The sequence below is a fragment of the Myotis nattereri genome (assembly GCF_964212035.1).
Source record: "Myotis nattereri genome assembly, chromosome: 4".
Taxonomy (NCBI): domain Eukaryota; kingdom Metazoa; phylum Chordata; class Mammalia; order Chiroptera; family Vespertilionidae; genus Myotis; species Myotis nattereri.
In genome coordinates, this window is record NC_138079.1 from 101,517,726 (window position 1) to 101,540,925 (window position 23,200).

The window sequence follows — 23,200 nt, forward strand, 5'->3', positions numbered from 1 at the left end:
GGTTGCCTCCTGAATGTGCCCTGACTGGACCAGGAATCAAGCCTGCAACCAAGGTACGTGACATTGATGGGAATCGAACCCATGGCCCTTCGGTCCGCAGGCCAATGCTTTAACACTGAGTCAAACCTGCCAGGTCCCGAGAATATTTTTTTCATTGATTTTTAAGGAGGAGAGAGGAAAAAAAGAGAAACATCGATGTGAGATAGACACATTGATTGGTTGCCTCCTGCACATGCCCTGACTGGGGGCTAGGGATTGAACCTACAGCCCAGGCTCCCTTGACTGGGAATCGAACCGAGACCCTTTGGTGCACCGGCTGACTCTCTGACCATGGAGTCACTTCAGCCAGGACAACACCATACTAATTATATAAAACATTTTTTATCACCCCCAACATTCCCTCCTGTCCCTTTACAGTAATTTCCTTTCTCTATCTCTAATCCCTGACTACCTGCTTTTTTTTTGTCACTATAAGTGGTTAGATATTAAAAAAGCTGTATTGCCTTAGCTGGCGTGGCTCAGTGGGTAGAGCGTTGGCCTGCAGACTGAAGGGCTCGGGGTTCAATTCTGGTCAAGGGCACATGTCTGGGTTGCAGGCTCGATCCCCAGTGGGGGGCGTATAAGAGGCAGCCGATCAATGATTCTCTCTCATTATTGATGTTTCTATCTCTCCCTCCCCCTTCCCCTTTAAACAAACAAACAAACAAACAAACAAAATCAGTGTTATTGAGGTCTGATTGACATCCAATAAATACGCATATTTAAAGTGTACAACATAAGTTTTGACATATGTATGCACTCATGAAACCATCACTGTAAACAACATAATTAAGATATCCATCACTTGCACATTTACCATCCAATTGCCTAGATCAGTGGCTCTCAACCTTGGCTGCACATTAGAATCACCTGGGAATCTTTTTTTTTTTTTTTTTCTGGGAATCTTTTTAAAATCCTGATTTCTGGGCCTCACCCTCCGGAAATTCTGTTTCTTTGTTATGGGGTGGGGCCACCACATTAGTAACAAAGAAACAGAACTTCCGGAGGGTGAGGCCCAGAAATCAGGATTTTAAAAAGATTCCCAGGTGATTCTAATGTGCAGCCAAGGTTGAGAACCACTGGCCTAGATTGTCAGGATATCCAGCCTCATCCCAAGGTCCTCTGTAGACAACTTTCTACTCTGGTGGGCTAGGCTAGGGCTAGCTAGGGTGAGCTGAGGGGTGGGCTGGACTCAGCATGTGGTGTGGTGAGCAGGTGAATGGACCCACAGCACCTCTAGGGGGCGGTGTTGCCTAAGGCCACTTTCTTGCCTAATCATTTTCCCATGACCTTGCCAATATACTGTTACATAAACTAGAACTTGTTCATTGTGCTGTTCAAATCATCTATATCAGTGATTTTTCAACCAGTGTGCAGCAAGAATTTTTAAAGCATGCAACACATGACTGTTTAGTGAGGGGGACTGACCTCTTTTCCCTTAGATTGTCAAATAAAATAATGACAACAGCCAACACAATAGCTGTCCGGTGAAAGTGAATCAAAATTATACTTTTTTTTTTTCAAATTGGCAAAAAAATAATAATATACCTTTTGGTGTGCTGCAGAATTTTAGTGATTAACTTCTCTGTGCCATGAGATGAGAAAGGTTAAAAATTGCTGCTCTCTCTCTGCACTGACTTTAAAAATTGCTTCAGCCCAGGCTGGTTTGGCTCAGTGGATAGAGCATCGGCCTGAAGGGCCCAGGGTTCGATTCTGTTCAAGGGCACATACTTGGGTTGCAGGCTCCATCCCCAGTAGGGGGTGTGCAAGAGGCAGCCTGATTAGTGATTCTCTCTCATTATTGATGTTTCTCTCTCTCCCTTCCTCCTCTGAAATCAATTTTAAAAATATATTTTTTTTTTAAAGAAAAAAATTACTTCAGCCATGCCCAGTTGGTTAGATCCTTGTCACCATACTCCAAGGTTGTGAGTTTAATCCCCAGTTGGGGAACATAAGAATCAACCAATGAATGCATAAATGGAACAGCAAATCGATGTCTAGCTCTCTCTCCTCATACCCCTCTCTCTAAAATAAATAAAAAATATTTTAAAAAGTTGCTTTATTTTTTTAAATATTTTTTATTTATTTCAGAGAGGAAGGGAGAGGGAGAGAGAGATAGAAACATCAACGATGAGAGAGAATCGTTGATTGGCTGCGTCATGCACACTCCACACTAGGGATGGAGCCTGCAACCCAGGCATGTGCCCTGACTGGGAATCAAACCATGATCTCCTGGTTCATAGGTTGATGCTCAACCACTGAGCCATGCTGGACAGGCGAAAAAATTGTTTTATCTTTACACTTCAAAGGAAGGTATAATAAAGTCTCCCACAATGATTTGGTGAGTTTCTAATAATGTAGCTTTGCATATTGATATTCTTTTTTTGAGAATAGAGTGGTTCATTATATATTTTACACAAGTTATACCTTTAATTAGTGTAACATAGAAGGGTTATTTTCCCATTTATTATCTTTTGGTTTAGATTCTATTTTTTTGTTTTTAATCCTCACCTGAGGATATTCTTTTTTTTAAAATATATTTTATTGATTTTTTACAGAGAGGAAGGGAGAGGGGATAGAGAGTTAGAAACATCGATGAGAGAGAAACATCGATCAGCCGCCTCCTGCACATCTCCCACTGGGGATGTGCCTGCAACCAAGGCACATGCCCTTGGCCGGAATCGAACCTGTGACCCCTCAGTCCTCAGGCCGACACTCTATCCACTGAGCCAAACGGTTAGGGCAGGATATTCTTTAAATTGCTTTTCAGAGAGAGTAGAAGGGAGGGAGAGAGGGAGATGGAAATCAATGTGAGAGAGACACATTGACTGGTTGCCTCCTGCATGCCCTTGACTGGGGGCAGGAAGTAAACACAAAACCCAGGCACATGCCCTTGATTGGGAATTGAACCCGAGACCCTTGGGTGCCCAGGGTAATGCTCTAACCACTTAGCACACTGGCCAGGGCAGGTCCAATTTTTTAAAATATATATTTTATTGATTTTTAGAGAGAGGAAGGGAGAGGGATAGAGAAATAGAAACATTGATGAGAGAGAAACATCTGATCAGCTGCTTCCTGCATGCCTCGCACTGGGGATTAAGCTCACAATCTGGGCATGGACCCTGACTGGGAATTGAACTATGACCTCCTGCTTCATAGGCCAGCACTCAATCACTGAGCCACACCAGCCAGGCTCAATTTTTTAAAATTAATATTGCCACATTCTCCTTATTTATGTGTTTACTTTCCTATCTTTTTATTCTCAGCCTTCTGGGTTATCTTAGCTTGTTCCTGTAAACACATTTAGTGTGTTATCTTTAATAGGGAATTTGACTCATTTACATTTTCATCCATGTGCTTGGTCTTATTTTGTGTGTTTGATTAAAATACATTATTTCCTTTTAAAAAATTTATTGATTTTAGAGATAGAGGAATGGAGAAAGAAAGAGAAAGAGAGAGAGAGAAACAACAATTTGTTGTTCTGCTTATTTATGCATTCATAGGTTGATTCTTGTATGTGCCCTGATTGAACCTGCAGTCTTGGCGTATTGGGACGAGACTCTAACCAACTGAGCTACCCCACCAGGGCTTATTGTTTCATTTTTGTTTTTAAATTTTTTATTCATTTTAGAGCGGGAGGAAGGGATATATGTATATGTATATGTATATGTATATGTATATATGTATATATAATTAGATAGATAGATAGATAGATAGATAGGTAGATAGATAGATAGATAGATGTGAGAGAGATACATCGATTGGTTCCCTCCTGTTTTGCTGGGGCCAGGGATTGAACATGCCCTAACAGGGAACTGAACCTGAGGCCTTTGACTGCATGGGGATAATGCTGCAACCATCTGAGCCACACTGGCCAGGGCTCATTGTTTCCTTTTTAATCCTTCCCTGGACCAATCAGGTTTTTTTGTTTGTTTGTTTCTCCCCTTCCCAGCAGTTTCCACCTTTATTTTATGCTAATGGTTATATTAACTGTTAATAAAAACCTTAAAATCAATATCCAATCATGAATTAAGCATTTCTCCAATGTCCCCCTCTCAGAATCAAATAAAGATCTTTGGTAAATTTTATTTCCTCTGTTTTACCACAAAGTTTGTTGAACTTGTCTGGAATTTCATTTTGAAATTATTAATTTATTCTTTAAACATATCTATTTTCACTCTGGCCAGTGTGGCTCAGTTGTTTGGGCATCATGCTTTGCACCAAAAGGCTGCTGGTTTGATTCCTGGTTAGGGCACATGCCCGGGTTTCAAGCTCCATCCTCTATAGGGCGTGTGCAAAAGGCAGCCTGTCCATGTTCCGCTTTTGATGTTTCTCTTTCTCCATCTCCCTTCTTCTCTCTCTCTAAAAATCAATAAACTATTAAAGAAAAAATATGTATTTTCTATTTCAGAAATATTTCCAAACAATTGCATTTATTCTACAACCATATTCAAACAATCATTTAGACTCGATTAACCTTTTTTCCTCATTTTGCACCACTGTTTTTCGTGTGGATATCTTCTCTCATTTTGAGTTCTTGACTCTTACCAGTTTGTCATTTGTCTGGATTTAAAAGTTTGGGTTTGGAATATAATCCCAGTTTTGTCATTTACCTGCTGTGTGACATGGCACATTTCTTAACCTCTCTGTGCTTTAGTTACGTCATTTAATAAAGAGAATAATAATAGCCCTAGCTGGTTTGGCTCAGTGGATAGTGTCCGCCTGTGGACTGAAGGGTCCTAGGTTCCATTCTGGTCAAGGGCACATGCCCAGGTTTCGGGCTTTGTCCCCAGTGGGGTGAGTGCAGGAGGCAGCCAATCAATGATTCTCTCTCATCATTGATGTTTCTATCTCTCTCTCTCCCTTCCTCTCTGAAATCAATAAAAATATTTTTAAAAAGAGAGAATAATAATAGTATCCACATCCTAGAGTCTTGAAGACTCAATGGAATAAGGCAATGAATGAATGGATGGGGAAATGACAGATATGGGATTCCTTCCTCCTATTCTCTGGAGAAACTATCACTAATCGTCCCACTTGCTGTGCCCAATGATGGAACAGTTTTTTAAATTAAATATTTTTGTTGAATTTTAGTGAGGGAGAGGGAGAAAGAGAAACATCTAGGTGAGAAAAAAACATCTATCGGCTGCCTCCTGCACGCCCCCTACCAGGCACTGAGCCCACAACTCCGCACGTGTCCTGGCTGGGAATGGAACCAGTAACCTTTTGGCGCAGAGGAGGACACCCAACAACCGAGCCACACCCGCAGGGCTGGACCATTTTATTATTTCTTCATTATTTAAAAAGCTGAGCTATAATTCACATACCATAAAATCCACCCTTTTAAGAGCACAAATCAGGGATTTTGAAAGTATATTTACAAGACTGTGCAACCATCATCACTAATTCCATAGTATAGTCATCCCAAAAAGAAACCCATATCCATTAGCAGTCAACTCTCCATCCACCACACCCCCTGGAGCCACTGATCCACTTCCTGTCTTTATAGATTTGTCTATTTTGGACATTTCCTGTAAATGGAATCATAATAACATGTGGTCCTCTGTGTGGGACTTCTGGAGTGTTTTCCGAGTGCATTCGCGTTGTTAGGTGTGTATTCCTCCCACCACGAGCGTTAGTTTTGTAATGAAATCTTGCACAGCCAGGGGAACAGATGCCTCCTCTGCAGAGCCGAGCACGGAGTACTTAGTGGGCAAGCGGCGGCCGGAGACGGGGGACGCGGTGCCCCGCGAGCGAGCAGAGCGCAGTGCTGGCTGCTGGCAGGCGGGCGGCTGGGAGATGATGCTGCCTTTCACTGTCCCAGGTGAGGCCACTGTGGGCGTCACCTTTGTGACTGCGGGGACTAGCAGTCCTGCCTCGCTGGCGCTCTGGCGGAACTCCAGGAGAGGACTCAATCTATGTTTATATTTTTTAAAATATATTTTATTGATTTTTTACAGAGAGGAAGGGCGAGGGATAGAGAGTTAGAAACATCGATCAGCTGCCTCCTGCACACCCCCTACTGGGGATGTACCCACAACCAAAGTACATGCCCTTGACCGGAATGGCACCTGGGACCTTTCAGTCTGCAGTCCGACGCTCTATCCACTGAGCTAAACCGGTTAGGGGGCGCCTACAGTGCGCCAGGTTCTCGGGATACCGCGCAAATCGAAAGGGACAGAGGCGCTGAGAGTGGATGAGCACGCACAGCAGGCGCCCCGAGATCTCCCTCTGAGGTTGTTATTGCCGGTGCTTTCCGTGTGCTGACTGTGGAGACCGCGCGGGGCTGGGAGGCACCAACGCGACCGGGAACGGAGGCGAGCGCACTGTGCAGAGTGCAGAGGGGCGTGGCCTTAGGACGCCCCGCCCCTCGCGCCTCACCCTGTGCGGTGGCCACACTGCCAGAGCGAAGGGCGGAGCCTCCAGACGGTGACGGAGGGGGCGGAGCCTGTGGGCGCCCCGCCCCGCCCCGCCGCGCGGGGAGGAGGAGGAGCCGGTGGCGGGCCGCATTGCAGCGCGAACGCGCGAGCGGGTGGCGGTGGACATTGCGCGTGGCGGGAGCGGGCGTCACGCAGGCAGACAGGCCACGGTCGCCCCTGGATCCCGCCCCGCCATGCCGTCCGCAGGCCCCGCCTGAGTCACGGCCGCCGGCGCCGGGCGGGCTCGGGGTCGGGGCCATGCGCGCGCTGCCCTGACGATGCCGCCCGCCCGCCTAGCGCTCGCCCTGGGCCTGGGCCTGTGGCTTGGGGCGCTGGCGGGGGACCCCGGGCGCGGCTGTGGGCCTTGCGCGCCCCCTTGCCTCTGCGGCCCGGCGCCCGGCGCCGCTTGCCGCGTCAATTGCTCCGGCCGCGGACTGCGGACGCTCGGGCCCGCGCTGCGCATCCCCGCGGATGCCACCGCGCTGTGAGTAACCCGCCGCCCCGCAATGCGGACCGGACAGTTGCCATGGCGCCGTGCGGGCGCGAGGACAGAGTTGGGCGGTGGGGGCCTAGCGGGGAGCGGGACGTGGGGAGGCCTCCGCGCGCCTGCACCCTCCTGGGAGAGGCTGGCCGGGCAGGCCGCCGGCCTGGCGGGCCTCGCAGGGCGTGGGCGCGTCCCCGGCCTCTAGAAGGGGAAACGGAGTGCGGGCCAGGCCTTTCCCAGGGCGAGGCTCCAGCGCAGTTAGGTCGGCCCAACTAAATAAGGAAAACCTGGGACCGCGGCCGGCTGTCAGCCCGCCTGGAGTGAGCCAGAGTGAAACAGAATAATCTCTGTTTCTGTGAAAGCAGAGACATCCCACCCGGTGGGGCTCTGCAAACGCGAGCTGACGGGGGGCGGGGGAGGGGGCCGTGGCAGCGTGCGGGGGCGGGGTGGGGCGGTCTCTGAACGGAGACTGCAAACACTGAAGCCCTAATTAGGGACTAATAGGATTTGGCCGGCGGATACCCAGCACCTTAGAGCCCAAAGGGAAGCTAGGAGGTGGAGAGCTCTCTGTGGGATGGCAGGGAAGGGCTCCCAGGAGGGGTGTCCGGACACGGATTTGATGGATGTGTAAGAATTGGCCTGAAACCTAAGGATGGGCAGGAAGGTGGGTCTAGGGCAGGGGTGGGGAAACTTTTTTCTGCCGAGGGCCATTTGGATATTTATAACATCGTTCCATCATTTGTGGGGGTCATACAAAATTATCAACCTAAAAATTAGCCTAAACTATCTTTGGTCAAACATTTAATTAACTCACCCCTAGTGCCTTGGCAGGGCCAGACCAAATGATTTCACAGTCGGTCGGAGGGCTGGATGTTCTGTACCCCTGGTCTAGAGGAAGGGAGGAGGGAACCATGTCTGCAGAGACCTGGAGGCTGGGCTTGGTTGTGTGTAGCTGCAGTGTTGCAGCTGCAGGGAAAGTGTGAGGGAATGGAGGCAACATGGGCAGGGGTCCTGAGGGGCCTCAAGGGTCCTGTCTAGGTCTCCGATGTTATTCTGGGAACAGTGGGTGGTGAGGTTTAAAACACCAAAGAGCTGTCAGGTTTGCATTTTGGAAGTAGTAATGAGTCCGCCTTTTTGGAGAGCTTGCCTTGCGTGAGGTCCTGTGCCAAGCTCTGGTGGTGGTTGTCATGCTTAACCCTCACCCTAACCCTCTGAGGTGAAGGTACAGTGAAGATCCCTGTTTTACAGACGAGAAAACGGAGATTCAGGTGATGCATCTTGTCCAAGCACAAATACCAAGTAATAGCCAGTACGTGGCAGAGCTGGGTTTGACTGAGGTGCTCAGGATCCAGAGTTGGGATAAAAAGGTTGCAGGGGACCAAGATTTGCAGACAGTTTTTCCTGGGGGTGGGGGGAGGCTCAGGGCCTGCTGATCCACATCCCTATGGTCCCGTGTGGATTTCTTGGGCAATTCCAGGCACTAAGGCAGGACTCCATCTCTCCTTGGCCGAAGGTTGTTAAATCTGGGGGTGGGCTCTGGCATTCAGTTTTGGAAAATTGTTCCCTGGGTGACTCCAGTCACCTTTAATTAGGGGGCCTGATGGTCAGTGTTTGGATGTTGGGGGGCGTGGAGTAGGGGTGTGTGCTTCTCCTGAGCAGTCCAGATGTTCTTGGGGCTTTGCCAGGTGGACTTGAGGGTGGGGGAAGAGCAGGTTCTCCAGGACCAGCCAGGAGCTGTGGGAGCTGCTCTGGGCCTCTTGTCTTGCTTCATGACCACTAAAGCATTTGCCATCTCTGCTGTCTCTGTGGAGATGAGCCTCCTGCCTGCCACCAGCGCTCACATAGTTGCATCAGACCCACCCTATCCCTTGTTCCTGATGCTGTGGGTGAGATTACTTTAATCCCTGGTGGGCTGGGAGTTGCTAGGGATCTGGCCTGGCTCCTGCTGGCTAGTCCCAGCCGGCTTCTGGGAACTATCCAGGGAATAAACAATGCTGGTGGGTCCAAGGCCAGCAGCAGGGCCCATGCTCAGGAGGCTCTAGGAGACAGTGATGGGGCCCAGGCCTGTTGCCTTGCATGTGTCGCCTTAGGCTCTCCTGCTGGGTTTGGGAGGTCCTGGGAGCTGGCGGCCTGGCCCGACCTGACCTGGCAGAATTCCAGGGTTGTTGGCCCCTCTGAGTGTGTGTGACAGGACCCTTGGAGGCAGGTGGATGGGGAATAGAGGAGACTTCATGCTCTTCTTTACACCCTCAAGCTGCTTCTGGGAGATTTCCAGAAGGCTGAGGGCTAGGACTCAAGGGAGACTGGACCCTTGGGCGCAGATGGTGAGGCCCCCGCTGGCTTCCCATCTGCACTCTGTGGGCTGCCCAGCTGTTCTGCCTATCCACCCTGCAAATCCCCTCCTCAGGGAGAGGGAGATAGATGGGCCTTCTCTTCTCCAAGGGAGAAGGGCTGAACTTGGAGAAGCCAGGAAGCCTTCTGGGCGAGGGTGTGGATGTGCAGGGGACCCAGCAGCCTCTTCTGGGAGGCTTGGTGCCTCTTTATCAATGTCTTTCAGCCACCCTCTATTTGAGACCCCTTGGCAGGACCTGGGTGAGACTCTGACCCGTGTAGGCTCCCGAAGCTCCCAGCCTTTCTTAGGTTAACCAAGCAGCCTGAAAACGGTGACATCACTCAGCAAAATGCTGCTACTCTAGTTGTAAAGCTTTATCATGGAGACTTTGAACATATATAGAGGTAGGCAGAATAGCCTGGTGAACCTCAGGGACCCACTGCTCTGTGGCCTGATCTGCCCCTCCACCTCCACCGCCCTTTTTTGAAACAAATTCTAGCATCCTGTTCTTTGATCTATAAGCATATTGGAGTGTATGGCAACACCATGATTATACCTGCAACAGTAATTCCTTAATCCCATTACATGTCCATTGTGTTCAAATTTTTGGTTGTCTCAGTTTTGTTTTTTTTAATATACAGTGGGGCCTTGACTTACAAGTTTAATTTGTTCCGTGACGGAGCTCGTAACTCAAATTACTCGTATGTCAAATCAATTTTCACCATTACAATGACTTGAATGCTGGGCTGATGTTGTGGCGTTCACTGTGACGTTCGCTGCGCCAACTAGTGGTGGGGTATCTGAAGCTGGCTCGTAACCCGAATTTTAGCTCGCAACTCAAAGCAAAAAATCGGCTGAGAGACAGCTCGTATCTCGAAAAACTTGTTAGTCGGGACACGCGTAAGTCAAGGCCCCACTGTATATATATTATTGATTTCAGAGAGGAAGGGAAAGGGAAAGAGAGATAGGTCTATGAGAATCATTGATCAGCTGCCTCCTGCACGCCCCCTACTGGGGATCGAGCCTGCAACCCGGCACGTCTCCTTGACTGGAGTTGAACCCAGGACCCTTCAGTCTGCAGGCTGACACTCTGTCCATTGAGCCAAACTGGCTAGGGCAGCAGCCGTCGACTGGTGGTCCGCGGACCTCTGGTGGTCCATGAGGTCCAAAAGGTTGGCGACCGCTGGGCTAGGGCGTCTCAGTTTTTATAGCAGTTGGAATTAGGGTCCAAATAAGGCCCACACAGTGCAATTAGTTGGTGTCTTTTTTTAAAAAGGTAGTCTTTTTTTATTCCAATTTTTTTAATTTTTATTTTTAATTGATTTTAGAGAGGGAGCGATACATCAATACATCCATGAGTTATCTCCCTTATGAGCCCAGTATGTGCCCTGACTGGGAATCAAACCTGAGACCTTCCAGCCCATGGACAACACTCCAACCAGCAGCCTCACCGGCCAGGGCAGTTGGTGTCTCTTAGATCTCTGCTGGTGGATAGGCTTCCCTTTCATCTTCCCCCTGTGCACTTTGTTGAAGAAACTGGCTTGACAGTCCCTGGGGTTGGCTTGTGTCTCTGCGTCACCTCCATGGCAGCATCCAACGTATCCCTCTGCCCTCTGTTTCCTATAGATTGATAGTTGGGTCCAGAGCTGCATTGTGTGGCGACACATATTTCAAGTGCTCTGGAGCCAAGTGGCTACTGTGTTGGAAAGGACAGCACAAAGATAGGATGTTCGTGACCACAGAAAGTTCTGGGTGTGACAGCGCTGCTGCTCCAGGTGTGGTCTGTCCATCAGTTAGTTTCAGGTGGGGGTGATTTTGGCCGACCATTTCTCAGGTATTGTGTGCTGCGAATTTTGGCCAGGGGCCCTTCCTGGGTTTTGTGTACTGTCTTGTGCATGTTTTGTATCTGGGTCTAGGCTAGGAACAGGGACTCAATTGGTTTGCTGATTAAGATTTGGGGGGCCTTAGGATCATCTGTTGGCTGGGAGCACTCAGGGCCTCTCCCTTCCCTGCCTGTACCCCTAAATGACAGGAGAGTGTGCGGGAGGCTCAGCCCCTGTTGTCTGCACAGGATGTGTGTGAGGTAAGGTGAGCAACTCCTGGACTTGGTCAGGCCTGGGGTGTGTGTGTGTGTGTGTGTGTGTGTAAGTAAAACATGTTAGACTGCAGGTGCCCCATGCGATGCTGCCTTAAGGGCTGGCTCAGCAACAGAGGGTTCCTTCCATGAGCCCTGGGCATGACTGCTATGTGCCAGCCCTGTGCCAGGGGTCTTCAGGACCCACCTTTTTGAGACTCAGTTATGAGGGAGCCGTTGTTAAACCATAGACAGATAATGGGGGGGCACTTTGGAGGGTCTGCCTACAAGGTCCCCCCGTGTAAGTGACATTGAAGTCAAGACTCACAGAAATCATGTAGGGGCTGGTGAGAGTATCCCAAACAGATGGGGGACAGCCTGGCAGAGTGTCAGACGGAGAGGTGGGAGGTGGGGCCTTTATTGAGAGAGCGGGTAGGGGCGGCATTGAAGGATCTAGGAGGAAAGTGGCATGGTTGGCATCTTCTAGAAAGAACACTGGCTGCTGTGTGGAGATAGCATGTACTAGGACAGTGGTCGGCAAACTCATTAGTCAACAGAGCCAAATATCAACAGTACAACGATTGAAATTTCTTTTGAGAGCCACATTTTTTAAACTTAAACTATATAGGTAGGTACATTGTTATTAAGTTAATTAGGGTATACCTAAGGCTTAGGAAGAGCCACACTCAAGGGGCCAAAGAGCCATATGTGGCTCGCGAGCTGCAGTTTGCCGACCACGGCCCTAGGAGGATCCGTGTGTCCTGCACACTCTGCTGGTCTCACCCTCACATTTCCTGAGCTGCACATGACAGTTGGCACTTGAGAATTCAGACTATAAATGTGTGTGTAATGTTAGTTTTCTGATGAGACATAGAATGCAGATTTGCCAAAACTGTGGACAGGAGGGCACACACCTCCTATACGTGGTCCCCTGAATGGGGACCAGGATGGAGAAAATGTTCAAGTCATCTATTTGATGAGGGACTTGTAGCCAGAATATATAAAAAACCCTTGTAACTCAATGCAAAAAAAGACAAATGACCCGATTGAAAAACGGGAAAACAGACATATTTCTAAAAAAGATATACAAGTGTCCAATCAGCACATTAATAGATGCTCAGTGTTTAGCTTTCAGGGAAATGCAAATCAAACCCCAGTGATAACATCCACTGGGATGACTAACACCAAAAAGGCAGACAATAACAAGTATTGATGAGGATGTGGAGAAATTGGAAACTTCCTCCACTGCTGGCGGGGATGTAGAATGGGGCAGTCCTTTGGAAAACAGTTGGGCAGTTCCTCAGGAGAGTAAACATAGACATTCCATAGGACCTAGCAATTTTGCTTCCAGGTATCTATCCACGAGGAATGAAACGTACGTCCACACAAAAACTAGTATGGGAATCGAACCTGAGGCCTTCCAGTCTACCTCCCAGTGTGGCTCAGTTGGTTGGGCGTCGTTCCATGCACCCAAAGGTTGCTGGTTCAATTCCCTGTCAGGGCACATGCCCCGGTAGGGGGTGTGCAGGAGGCAGCTGATCAGTGTTATGCTCTCACACATTGATGTTTCTTCTCCCTTCCTCTCTTTCTACAAATCAATAAACTATTCTTTTTTTAAAAAACAAACAAATGTGTATGCAAGTGTTCATAGCAACATTATTCTTAGTAGCCAAAGGTGGAAACAACCCAAGTATCCCAGCAGATGAATGAACAGAATGTAGTCTATTCACACAGTGGAATATTACTCAGCCTTAAAAAGGAATGGAATACTGACACATGCTATAATCATAGATGAATCTTGAAAACTTGATGCTGAGTGAAAGAAGCCAGACACAGAAGGTCACATACTGAATAATTCCCCTGATATGAAATGTCCAGGTGGCCAAATCCATGGAGGCAGAAAGCAGACTAATGTTGTCTACAGCTAGGGGTGCGGGATGAGGGTAGGGCAATTATGGTCAAGGAGTGTGGTGATGAAAGTGTTCTAGAAGTAGCCCTAACCGGTTTGGCTTAGTGGATAGATCATTGGCCTGCAGACTGAAGGGTTTCAGGTTCGATTCCGGTCAAGGGCATGTACCTTGGTTTCAGGCACATCTCCAGTAGGGAGTGTGCAGGAGGCAGCTGATCGATGTTTCTCACTCATTGATGTTTCTAACTCTCTATTCCTCTCCCTTCCTCTCTGTAAAAAATCAATAAAATATATTTAAAAAAAGAAAAGAAAATGTTCTAGAAGTAGATAGTGGTGATGGTTGCACAACCTTGAGAATATCCTAAACCACTGAATTTATACTTTAGAAGGGTGAACTTTATAGTATGTGAATTATGTCTAAATTAAAAAACAAATCTCTGAAGAAAATAGCCACCACTGCCTTGTCCTGTCCCTCTAAAGTTGCCAAGTGCTGGGCTCTGTATTAGACCCTTTCTTGCCTTTATCTCAGTGTCTCACAGTGCTATGGGGGTGGAACCACTCTTGGTCCCATGTTACAGACCAGGACACTGGTCTCCTGGAGGTTGAGTCAACTCCTAGGGTCACGGGACTGGTGTGTTGTGGCAGAGAGGTGATTTCATCAGCATGCTTTGGGGCATAGCCCCACAACTGCATGCAGGGGCCTGGGGTACAGCACCAGCAACCTGGCGTATAAATCAGAAGTAGCCGTGGGGGTATCCCTGAGTGGGACCAAGTGGGCTCGGGACTCAGGCCCCAGCTGCTTACTTGGCCCTGCCCTTCCCACCAACTCCTCAGACCTCCCTCTGCCGTCTCTGTTCTAGTCCTTTCCACCGACTTCCTGTTTGGTTTTAGGAGGGGGGCATGAGAGCCCAGGAGTAGGGAATTCAGGCCCTGGGTCAAACCTGGTTCATATCCCAGCTCCTATACTTCGATGTGACCTTCGCCAAGTCATTCAGCCTCTCTGAGTTTGTCTTCTCAGCTGGGAAATGGGTGCCATGAGTGGATACATATCTCACAGGGTTGTGGGGCCTCAGAAGTAAAAGTGTCTGGTACATCCACAGGAGTCAGTTGCTGATGGTCCCAATAATTGTAACTGTTGCCAGAGTGGCCCCTTCCACCTGTTCCTCTCCATGGTCTCAGAGCCCATTACTGTATCCTAAGCACTAGCCAGCAGGAGATGGTTCCCTAGGAGCTTCCCTGCTGCAAAGCAGAACTCCAAAGCCTGAGTAGAAGTGCCCCTGAGCTGGTGCATATATGCCCATGACTTTGTTGCTCGGACCAAATGCCACAGCAGATAGAAACACAGATGAGGCTGAGCAGGCAGACTCCTACACGCCCCTCAGCACCCAGGCTGGGAGACCACATCCAGAAGCCTGGTCTGGCCCTGGAAGCGCCTTCAACGCAGAGCCACACAGCTGGTGGGATTCGTCATGCCTAGGCCTAGCACATTCCACTTGTGTTTTTATCTCAGTTTTAAGCCTTTATTTTTGATGCATTTAGGTGAGGATATGTAACACAGTGAAGTTACGAGGCATGAATAGAGTGCTGTGAACTCTCTTGAGCACCTTGGTCTTGATGTGGAATCCACACGCATGTAAGCTGCTCAGTGTCCCCCGGCACATCCGCTCTGCTGCCACCTCAGCTGTCACGTGCACACCCTGTGATTTCACTGGGGGAGCTAGCCTGTTATGCAGGTGCTTTAAGGGGACTCAGTTTCCTTTTCCCAGTTCTCTGCAGGCTTGGCCTGCAGCCCATGCCTCCACCCCCCTTCCCCAAGGCCAGGGCATCTCCTGGTAGACTTCCTATTAGGACCTCTTTGCCCTCTCTTCAAAAGCCATGCCTGGGGGCCACCATCATGTGACAACTGGCTGGGCTAGTTGGTACTGCCAGATGTGGTCCCACCCTCAGCCCCTCTCAGCTGCCCCTGTGCCGGTTGGGTAGGGACTGTGGGGAGAGACCCTGGCTGGGTTCGGTTTCCAGTGAAGAAGCCATTTTGGATGGCGAGGCACATTTTCCTTTCTGGAACGTTGTGTGGTGGCAGTGCCGCAGTGAGAACCCAGTGGGCCCAGCCTGCTGAACACTCTGGAATGAAAACATCCCGCTTCCCCTGCCACTGTCTGGGGTGGTGCGGTGTCTGGGCTCTCGGCACACCGGAGCCTGGCCCTGCCTGCTGGGTGTCTGCGTCTCCAGCTGGCCAAGGCGGCAGAGGCGCTGCCAAGTGAAAGGCAGCTGGAAAATGCAGCTCATGTCCTTTTTCCCCGGAACACCTCGTTCTCTATGGTTTGGCAGCCGTCTCCGTCAAGGGGCCCAGTGATGCCCAGCTGCTGATGTCAGGGAGGAGACTGCATTTGGGGGCCAAGGTGGGCGGAGCCCTTTCTCTTGCTGAGGAGCCTGTGGGTCCGGGCCTGACACCGTGTAGTGCTCCCAAGTTTAGCAGCCCCCCGCCCGGAAGGCATGGCGCCCGCTCCTGTATCCTGGGCCCACTCTGGAAGGGGCTTTGTACAAGGCAGAGCAGAGCCAGCTTTTCCTTCTAGTGGAGATGGAGAATGAGAGCCAGGCTCAGGGCAAGGCTAACGGCACTGGAGGCTCCAGGGTCCCGCACCTCCAAACAGCTCTGTAGCCCTGGCCTCAGGCTGCATCGTGCCATTGGCAGTGCCCAGCAGCTGAGTGGGTGGTGGGATTGCCGGCCATGCTGGACTGATGCTTCTGCCCCTGTGCTGGCCCCCTGGCCACATTGGGAGAGCCCGGCTGCCTTCTTCATTCTTCAGATTCTAAATAAATGATGATGGGGTGTGGATGGTGGCTTCCCTGAGCCTCAGCATTCTCTGTAAAGGGGTGGTGCCCCCCCTGCTCGGGCTGGCTGTGACAGGCCAGCGTGAGAGGGACATACCAGTTGAGTGCAGTGCCTGGGGGGCACCCAGGTGCTGGTTCTTTTCCTCTCAACTTGGAAGGGGGTCCCCAACTCCCTAGCTGCAAGTGGAAGGGTGAGCTGAGCCCCTCTCCTGGGCGGGCCCCCTCTTTCCCAGCCCCTGGCCCCCACCCTGGTCTGTTAGTACCCTGACAGTGGCTGATCTCCAAATGCACCTCCTCAGGGCTGGGCTGTGTGGAGGACACCCCACAGCTTCATCTGCCTGTGGTCCCAGGGGATCCTAGCCAGTTGGTGTTACTGTACCAGACACCCATGGCTCATCCTGGTGACAACTTAGTAATAGAATGGCAAAGCTCCTTGAGGGAGCCCCACAGAACACCCTGAAATGGGCACCGCCTGCTGTTCCATGCCCTGGGGCTGAGAGGCTGTGGCGGGCTCTCACTCTGGCCTTTCCCTCTAGTTTTCAAGGCTGAGACATCCCCCACCCCCCTTGCTGATTCCCTGGGCCCTGGTTTAGAGCCAGGTGGGGGCTTGGGCACAGAGCCAATGTGGGTCTGGTGGGCCCTCCCTGCCCCTTCTCCCTGGCAGGCCTGCCTCCTGCCCCCCTCCCCAGCTCATCCTCTCTGCATGTTTTTCTTCAAATCAGCTCTCTCTCTTAAACTTGAATTTATTAAAAGTCATCGTTTCCGGCCCTGGAAGCCAGCCTCACTCTCCGCAAATAGAAGGGAATGAAAACAAAATGAGGTTATTAGACTCAAACTGGCACAGGACTGGGCTCCTGACTGCCTGTACCTACCCAGTGCTACAGGACACATTAGTGAGTGACGAGGTGGCAAGTGGGTGACACTACCTGGCCGGAGGGCTGAGGTGGGGGCAGGGGTCCCCTGAGGGGCCCAGGACCAGCACTGTGGCCTTTCTTCCCTTCTGCCTGAGCCTGGCTTCCAGGAACTGTGTGTGGCGTTCCCCTTGATGGGTGGAGGGGAACCTGTTTCTCCCGGAGTGTGTGGCACCTCCAAGGAGAGGACAGGCTGGCCCAGCCAGACCCACTGACACTGTATTTCCAGGAGATCTGAGGGTTCAGGCTGGAGGGAGCCTTGGGCCCTGGATGGGGAGTAGGGTGCCTTTTTCTGCTACCGCTGTGCTGTGCTGTCCTGTCGGAGGGAGGAGGCAGCTGCTGGCTTGGGAGGAGCAGGTTACATAACATGTGCAGGCGGCCCTTCTGGAGCCCATTCCCCTCAAGCCCTGTATCCAGCACAGCGGCCAGCACTGGGGTGGGGGTGCTGGGCTGGGGCCTGGCACTCACCCCCGCCGCTGACCACATGTGTCTGGAATGTGCAGATGTTTCCTTGGGGGCTCTGACTGGCCCCCAGACCTCGCCCGGCATCTGGACTGGGGAGCTCTAGACGAGAGCAGGCACCCAGGCCAATCCCGTCCTCGGCCGAGGAGAAAACTTAGGCAGCTCTGGGCTGCAGGGCAGCTTCCCGGCTTGCCTGGGGCGTTATTTCCTCAGCTCTGAAAGGGACTGCCCTTGGAGCCCCCAGGGGCCACTCCAGCCCTGCTGTCACAGCAACCTCTCTCCTTGGCCTTCACCTCTCCACCCCACTTACCTTTGCACTCAAAGTCCCTTTCCATCTCTTTCTGTTCTGGTCCTGGGACTCCCTCCCCTCCCTTCCTCCTCCCCTCCCCTCTCCCCCCCTACCCCTCCACTGCCACCCCTCCTCACTGCAAGGCTTGGGATGTGAGCAGGGGCAGAGCCCTGTGTGGGCAGGGGAAGCTGCCTTTGTCCATTGGATTGGGAGGGCCCTCAGCCCCTTCTGCTGGGCAGCTCCAGCTTGGTGGTGGATGCAGGGATCCCCCCTTCCCTCACCCTACCCTCTCTCTTGCTTGGAGCAGGAAAGATCAGAGTCAGAGGCATAGGGATGTGCTGTTGGGTGCTCAAACCCTGAAGACAAGGATGCAGGCCCAGGGGAAGCTAATGGTCCTCCCCTTGAGAATGTCTGATTTAGAAGACAGAGGGAGTTGGGACCACCCCTGCGTGGGGACAGACCGGGCTCCCCAGTGACTGCTGGGGCCCTGTTGGGGGAGGAGAAGGAGGGCCCAGATGCGTGGGGTAGACCAGGGATCTCCCCTTCTTCTCCATCACACTTGCCTGTCTGGGAGCAGGAGAGGGGGCAGCAGAAGGAATGGGCTGGGAGTGAGAGTCCCCATCTCCGTGGGACTCGTGTTCAGTGTAGCAGGCAGTGGGGGCCCCTTCCAGCCGTATCCCTGGTGCCTGGGGAGGTGACACATGTCTTGTGCTGTTGTGGGTGTGTGCCTGTTCCCAGATCCTCCCCCCCCCTCCCCAAGCTGGCCTAATCTCTCCAACCTTGGCATCCCTGGAAGTTGCTGGCTTGGGGTTTGCAGGGACCTGGGATGGTCCAGCTGGCTCAGAGGGTGGGCCTGCTTGGCCTAGCATCTCTCAGGGTGCTGTCCAGCCAGGCTGCTGGCTCTCCTCCCGTGGGTCTGGCCTCTGCTGTACTGCCCACTGTGTGGGCTCCTGTAGGCAGCTCCTTGGGCCTGCTGTGTCCTGTCGTTTTCCCCTCCCATGTCGTTTCCCCCCACTTTTGCAGGACTGTGGGCAACTGAGTGTGGGACAGGGTGTCAGATTGCGATGACATCACCTGGGGGTGCAGAGGAAGCTGAGGGGCTGGAGAGGGGATGGGGCTGGCCCGACGCCTTGGCGTTCCCCCAGAACAGTGATGGCAAAAGCAGATGGAGATGTGGAAAGTGGCTGTTCAGGGCCTCGGGGCTGTGGGGCTGGGTGAGGACTCTACCTCTGTCCCCTTCCAACGATTCTCCTTTTAGTGACCCTCCCCCATGACCCTTCCAGTGACCTCCACTCCAGTGTTTTCTCTGCTCCCACCCTTCCCAGTGTACACTGAGCACAGAAATGGGTAGTGCTGCCCACTGTGTCCCCTAGTAGAAAGCATATGCCCCCCCATGTCTCCCAGACCCACTTTAAATAATATTTTTATTGATTTTAGACATGGGGAGGGAGAAGGAGAGAGAGAAAGAGAAACATCAGTGATGAGAGAATCATTGATTGGCTGCCTCCTGCACGCCCCCTGCTGGGGATCAACCCGCAACCAGGGCATGTGCCCTTGACCGGAATTGAACCCGGGACCCTTCAGTCCGCAGGCCCACACTCTATCCACTGAGCCAAGCCGGGTAGGGCCCAGACCCACTTTTGAGCATATATCTCGGCTTACCTGATGGCAGCTGCCAGACTGAAAGGAAAAAGCCTCCTCCCACCCCCATGTCGGAGGGAAGGGGGAAGCTGGGCTCAGATGGGGAGAGCAGAGGTGTCCCTGCCCGAGGCCCCAACTCCATGTCCCCTAGCCCACAAAGGTTCTCCCTTGGAGTTCTGGGAACCACACTCTGGGCATGGGTTCCTGTCCCACAACCCTTGAGGCAAACAGACCTGTATGTGCAAGCACACACTCCCGTTTCCAGATGGAGAATCTCAGGTCTCGGTGAGAGTGGTGGGGCACCGAGCTCAGCAGCAGGGCAGGGATCTGACCCTGAGGCCACAGTGCCACTTCCTGGAGTGGAGGAGGCCTGGGTCCTGACCTCCTTGGCTGGAGTGGCTTCTGACTACCCTTGCCCACCCTCCTACGTCACGAGCAGAATGCGAGTGTGGAAAATCTAGGGTACCTGCCTGCTCTTGAGAGTGGGTTTGTTACTCTGCACCTCTTCCAGCGCTTTCTTTAGTTCTCAGTTTGAACATTTGGGGAGTGGGGGCTGCGGTTTGCACCTGTGTTTCTCGTGCCTTTATGTGCTGAGGAGGCACCGAGCCACACCGCTGATGGGCTTAGGGCTCTCAAACTAAATCAAGTCTCGTGTCACAGGGGAGGGCAAAGGACGTCTGGGCCTCTCAGTGTGTGTGGCTACACCGGTTCCCAAAGCAGTCAGGCTCTCAGGGTGCTGGGTGGCATGACTGCATGAACTGGCACCTGCACTGCCATTCGACCTTCTTGCTGGGCGGAGAGCCTTGCCAAGTGAGGTGTCCTGGCATCCTGCCTGGTTGGGCCACTCGGTCAGAGCAGTGGTGGGGCTGCTATGGGCCCTCCTGGCGGAAGTCCCTGTCTGGTCCCAGCAGGAGCTCTGACCCACCAACGCCTCCCCCACCCTGTAGGACCCCAGTCTGGTTCTGCAGAGGCTCCACCGCCGGGAGGACCTGCCTGGCCCGTGTGACTGTGTCTGGAGTTCCTCTCAGCCCCTCTTGCTCACTGGAGGACTGTGTGCTTGCTCACTTGGTGCCCGTACCCTCTGACTGAGGCTGCCCTTGGCCTGCTGTCTGCTCATCGGCAGAGAGAGACAGACAGACAGACAGACACACACACACACCAGGCTCCCAGTGTTAGCTGACTGCGTCCATAGTTCAAATCCCCACGCCCCCTGAGTGGAAGCCATAGGGGGACTGGGCCAAACCCCCTGCATTGGTTACTCAAAGGCCAGTGGTGTCCCCCCAAACTCCCTAGGTAGCCCCCTGGCTATGTTGGGAGCCAGGATAGTAGGAGCAGCCTAGCTGAGACCCAACCTTCAGTCCCTGTCCGTGGTAGGTGGCCAGCATTCAAATATCGGTTGCCATGAAGCTCCTTGTGGCCAGCAGGTCTCCAGGGAGGAGCAGTGGTCAGAGGCTGGGGTGGGGGTCATTTCCTGAGCCTGGCTCCAGCGGTGGTCCTGGTTGTGAGCTGAGCGGGTAGACTATGTCAGGCATCCCAGCCAGCCAAGCCCTGGGACCTTGTCTTCCCCTCACCTCCATGACCTTGGGCCTGTGTGTGTGGAGGCCCAGAGGCCTGGGCTGGTCCTCAGTGCCTCGGCTCCAGGAGGACCTTGTTTCACACCAGCCTGTTCTTACTCCGCTCTTGTTGTGTTCAGAGCAGGCTGGAGAAAGCAGAGCCGGAGGGTGACTGATGGGAGCTGGGCTTCAGGACACTCTCCCACCCAGGCTGCCATGGGAGCTTGGATAGGAGGGCCCGTGGTGGCGGGGCCAGGGCCAGGGATGGGGGGAGGATGGGGGAGCCTGTGTGTTTTAGGAGCTGGGCCTGGAGGAGGCATCGATGGACCCCGGTCTCTGCATGGCTGTGTGGTCACTGATGGGAAGATAGGGTTGGTGAGAGGCGTTCTGAGACATCAGAGGGCAGAGGCTTATGGGTAGGAGGTCCAGGCCTTATTTATTTAGAGACCTGTGGGAGCCTGGGGAGAGGATGAGGAGGATAGGGTGGTTAGGTGACTGGGGGTGTCTAAGTGACTGTGATCTCCCCCTCCGGGCTGGGAGGGAAAGTGGGATTATTGGCTAATGTCCTTGTTGTGTCAGTCCTGTCTTCCTTTGCGCAGATTCTGGTGGGGTCACAGTCTGTTTCAGGAGATTCCCTTGCTCTCATCTGTCAGTTCATCCACTCCTACGCAGGAAGCACAGTTTAACATAGGGTCAACCCATGTTTCACCTTTTCTTGATGGTTCTTGCCCAATTATGCTTCTCACTGAATCTGTGTTATCCTGACCGTGTGGGGCATGTTATGAAGGTCATGTTAACCCTGAGGTTTAATTGGGGCTGTTACCATCACTATGGTGCTGGGTCATCCTCTAGGGCCCTGTCCCTTGTTCATCTGGACTTTGTGCCCCACTGTGTCTCAGGGGCATTCAGAGGCCTCCCCAGTGGCAGCAGCTGGCCCCTGTGTGGAGGGGGGTGAAGTCTGTCCTCTGTGGTGTGGGATGGCCTTGCTGGGCCAACGGGAAGGGGACTGGGCAGGGCCTTGGATCTGCAGGAGAGGGGGCAGGGCATGGATGGAGTTTGAGGGGCCCCAGGCCTCTCCTGCCTTGGTTTTCCCAGCTGAGAGTTCATTCCGATTCTCATTCTGGCCCTAGGGATAGGGAGCTTGGGGGTAGGGTCCTGGGGAGCTTCCAGGACGGCCTCGGGGTGGCTTTGTGTCCTGCCCAGGGATCCAGTGCTGACCTGTGGCCGCTTTGTTTCCCAGAGATGTCTCCCACAACCTGCTCCGGGCGCTGGATGTTGGGATCCTGGCGAATCTCTCAGCGCTGACAGAGTTGTGAGTGTCCCCTTCGGCTCAGCTGTGGAATTCCACAGGGTGGGAAGGTGGCGGCAGCTTATCACCATTGTGGTTATGGGGGCATCCCTCAGACCCTGCTGAATGCCCCCTTTCTTTCAGGGACATAAGCAACAACAAGATTTCTACACTAGAAGAAGGAACATTTGCTAATTTATTTAATTTAAGTGAAATGTAAGTTGCATTTAAAAATATATATATACTAGGGGCCCGGTGCACGAAATTCGTGCACTGGGTGGGGGGGGGGGTGGGGGAGAGTGTCCCTCAGCCCAGCCTGCCCCCTCTCACATACTGGGAGCCCTCAGGCGTTGACCCCCATCACCCTCCGATCGCCTGATCGGCCCCTTGCCCAGGCCTGACGCCTCCGCCAGAGGTGTCAGGCTTGGACAGGGGACCCCCATCTCCCCCCGATCACTGGCTCTGGCCCCCGCCCAGGCCTGAGGCCTCTGGCCCAGGAATCATGCCTGGGCAGGGGACCCCCATCTCCCTCTGATCGCTTGCCCCACCCCCCGCCCAAGCCTGACGCCTCTGACCCAGGCTTCAGGCCTGGGCAAGGGGACCATCATATCCCCCCAATCCCCGGCTCCGCCCCCCACCCAGGCCTGATGCCTCGGCCAGAGGAGTTGACCCTCATCACCCTCCGATCACCAGTCACCGGATCGGCCCCTTGACCAGGCCTGAGGCCTCCGGCAGAGGTGTCAGGCCTGGGCAGGGGACCCCCAGCTCCCCGCGGTTGCAGGCTCCGCCCCTGCCCAGGCCTAACGCCTCTGGCCTAGGCGTCCGGCCCGGGCAGCGGGGGGCGCCGCAATTGTGGGCTTCGCTTTAGGCCCAGGCAAGGGACCCCTAGCTCCTGGGACTGCCAGCTTCGACCGTGCCCAGCTCCCATCGCTGGCTCCACCCCTACTTCCTGCTATCACTGGCCAGG

The 23,200-nt window shown here is 52.8% G+C and overlaps 1 protein-coding gene across 1 annotated transcript in view; it reads left to right on the plus strand.

Moving 5' to 3' along the window:
* The first annotated feature begins 6,725 nt into the window (after positions 1–6,725).
* PKD1 (polycystin 1, transient receptor potential channel interacting) overlaps positions 6,726–23,200 on the plus strand; it is a 50,461-nt gene continuing 33,986 nt past the window's right edge. The window contains exons 1-3 of the mRNA XM_081090053.1: positions 6,726–6,942; positions 22,186–22,257; positions 22,378–22,449. Coding sequence (XP_080946179.1) covers positions 6,737–6,942; positions 22,186–22,257; positions 22,378–22,449 — 350 coding nt within the window. The 5' untranslated portion in view covers positions 6,726–6,736. The remainder of the gene's footprint in view (positions 6,943–22,185; positions 22,258–22,377; positions 22,450–23,200) is intronic.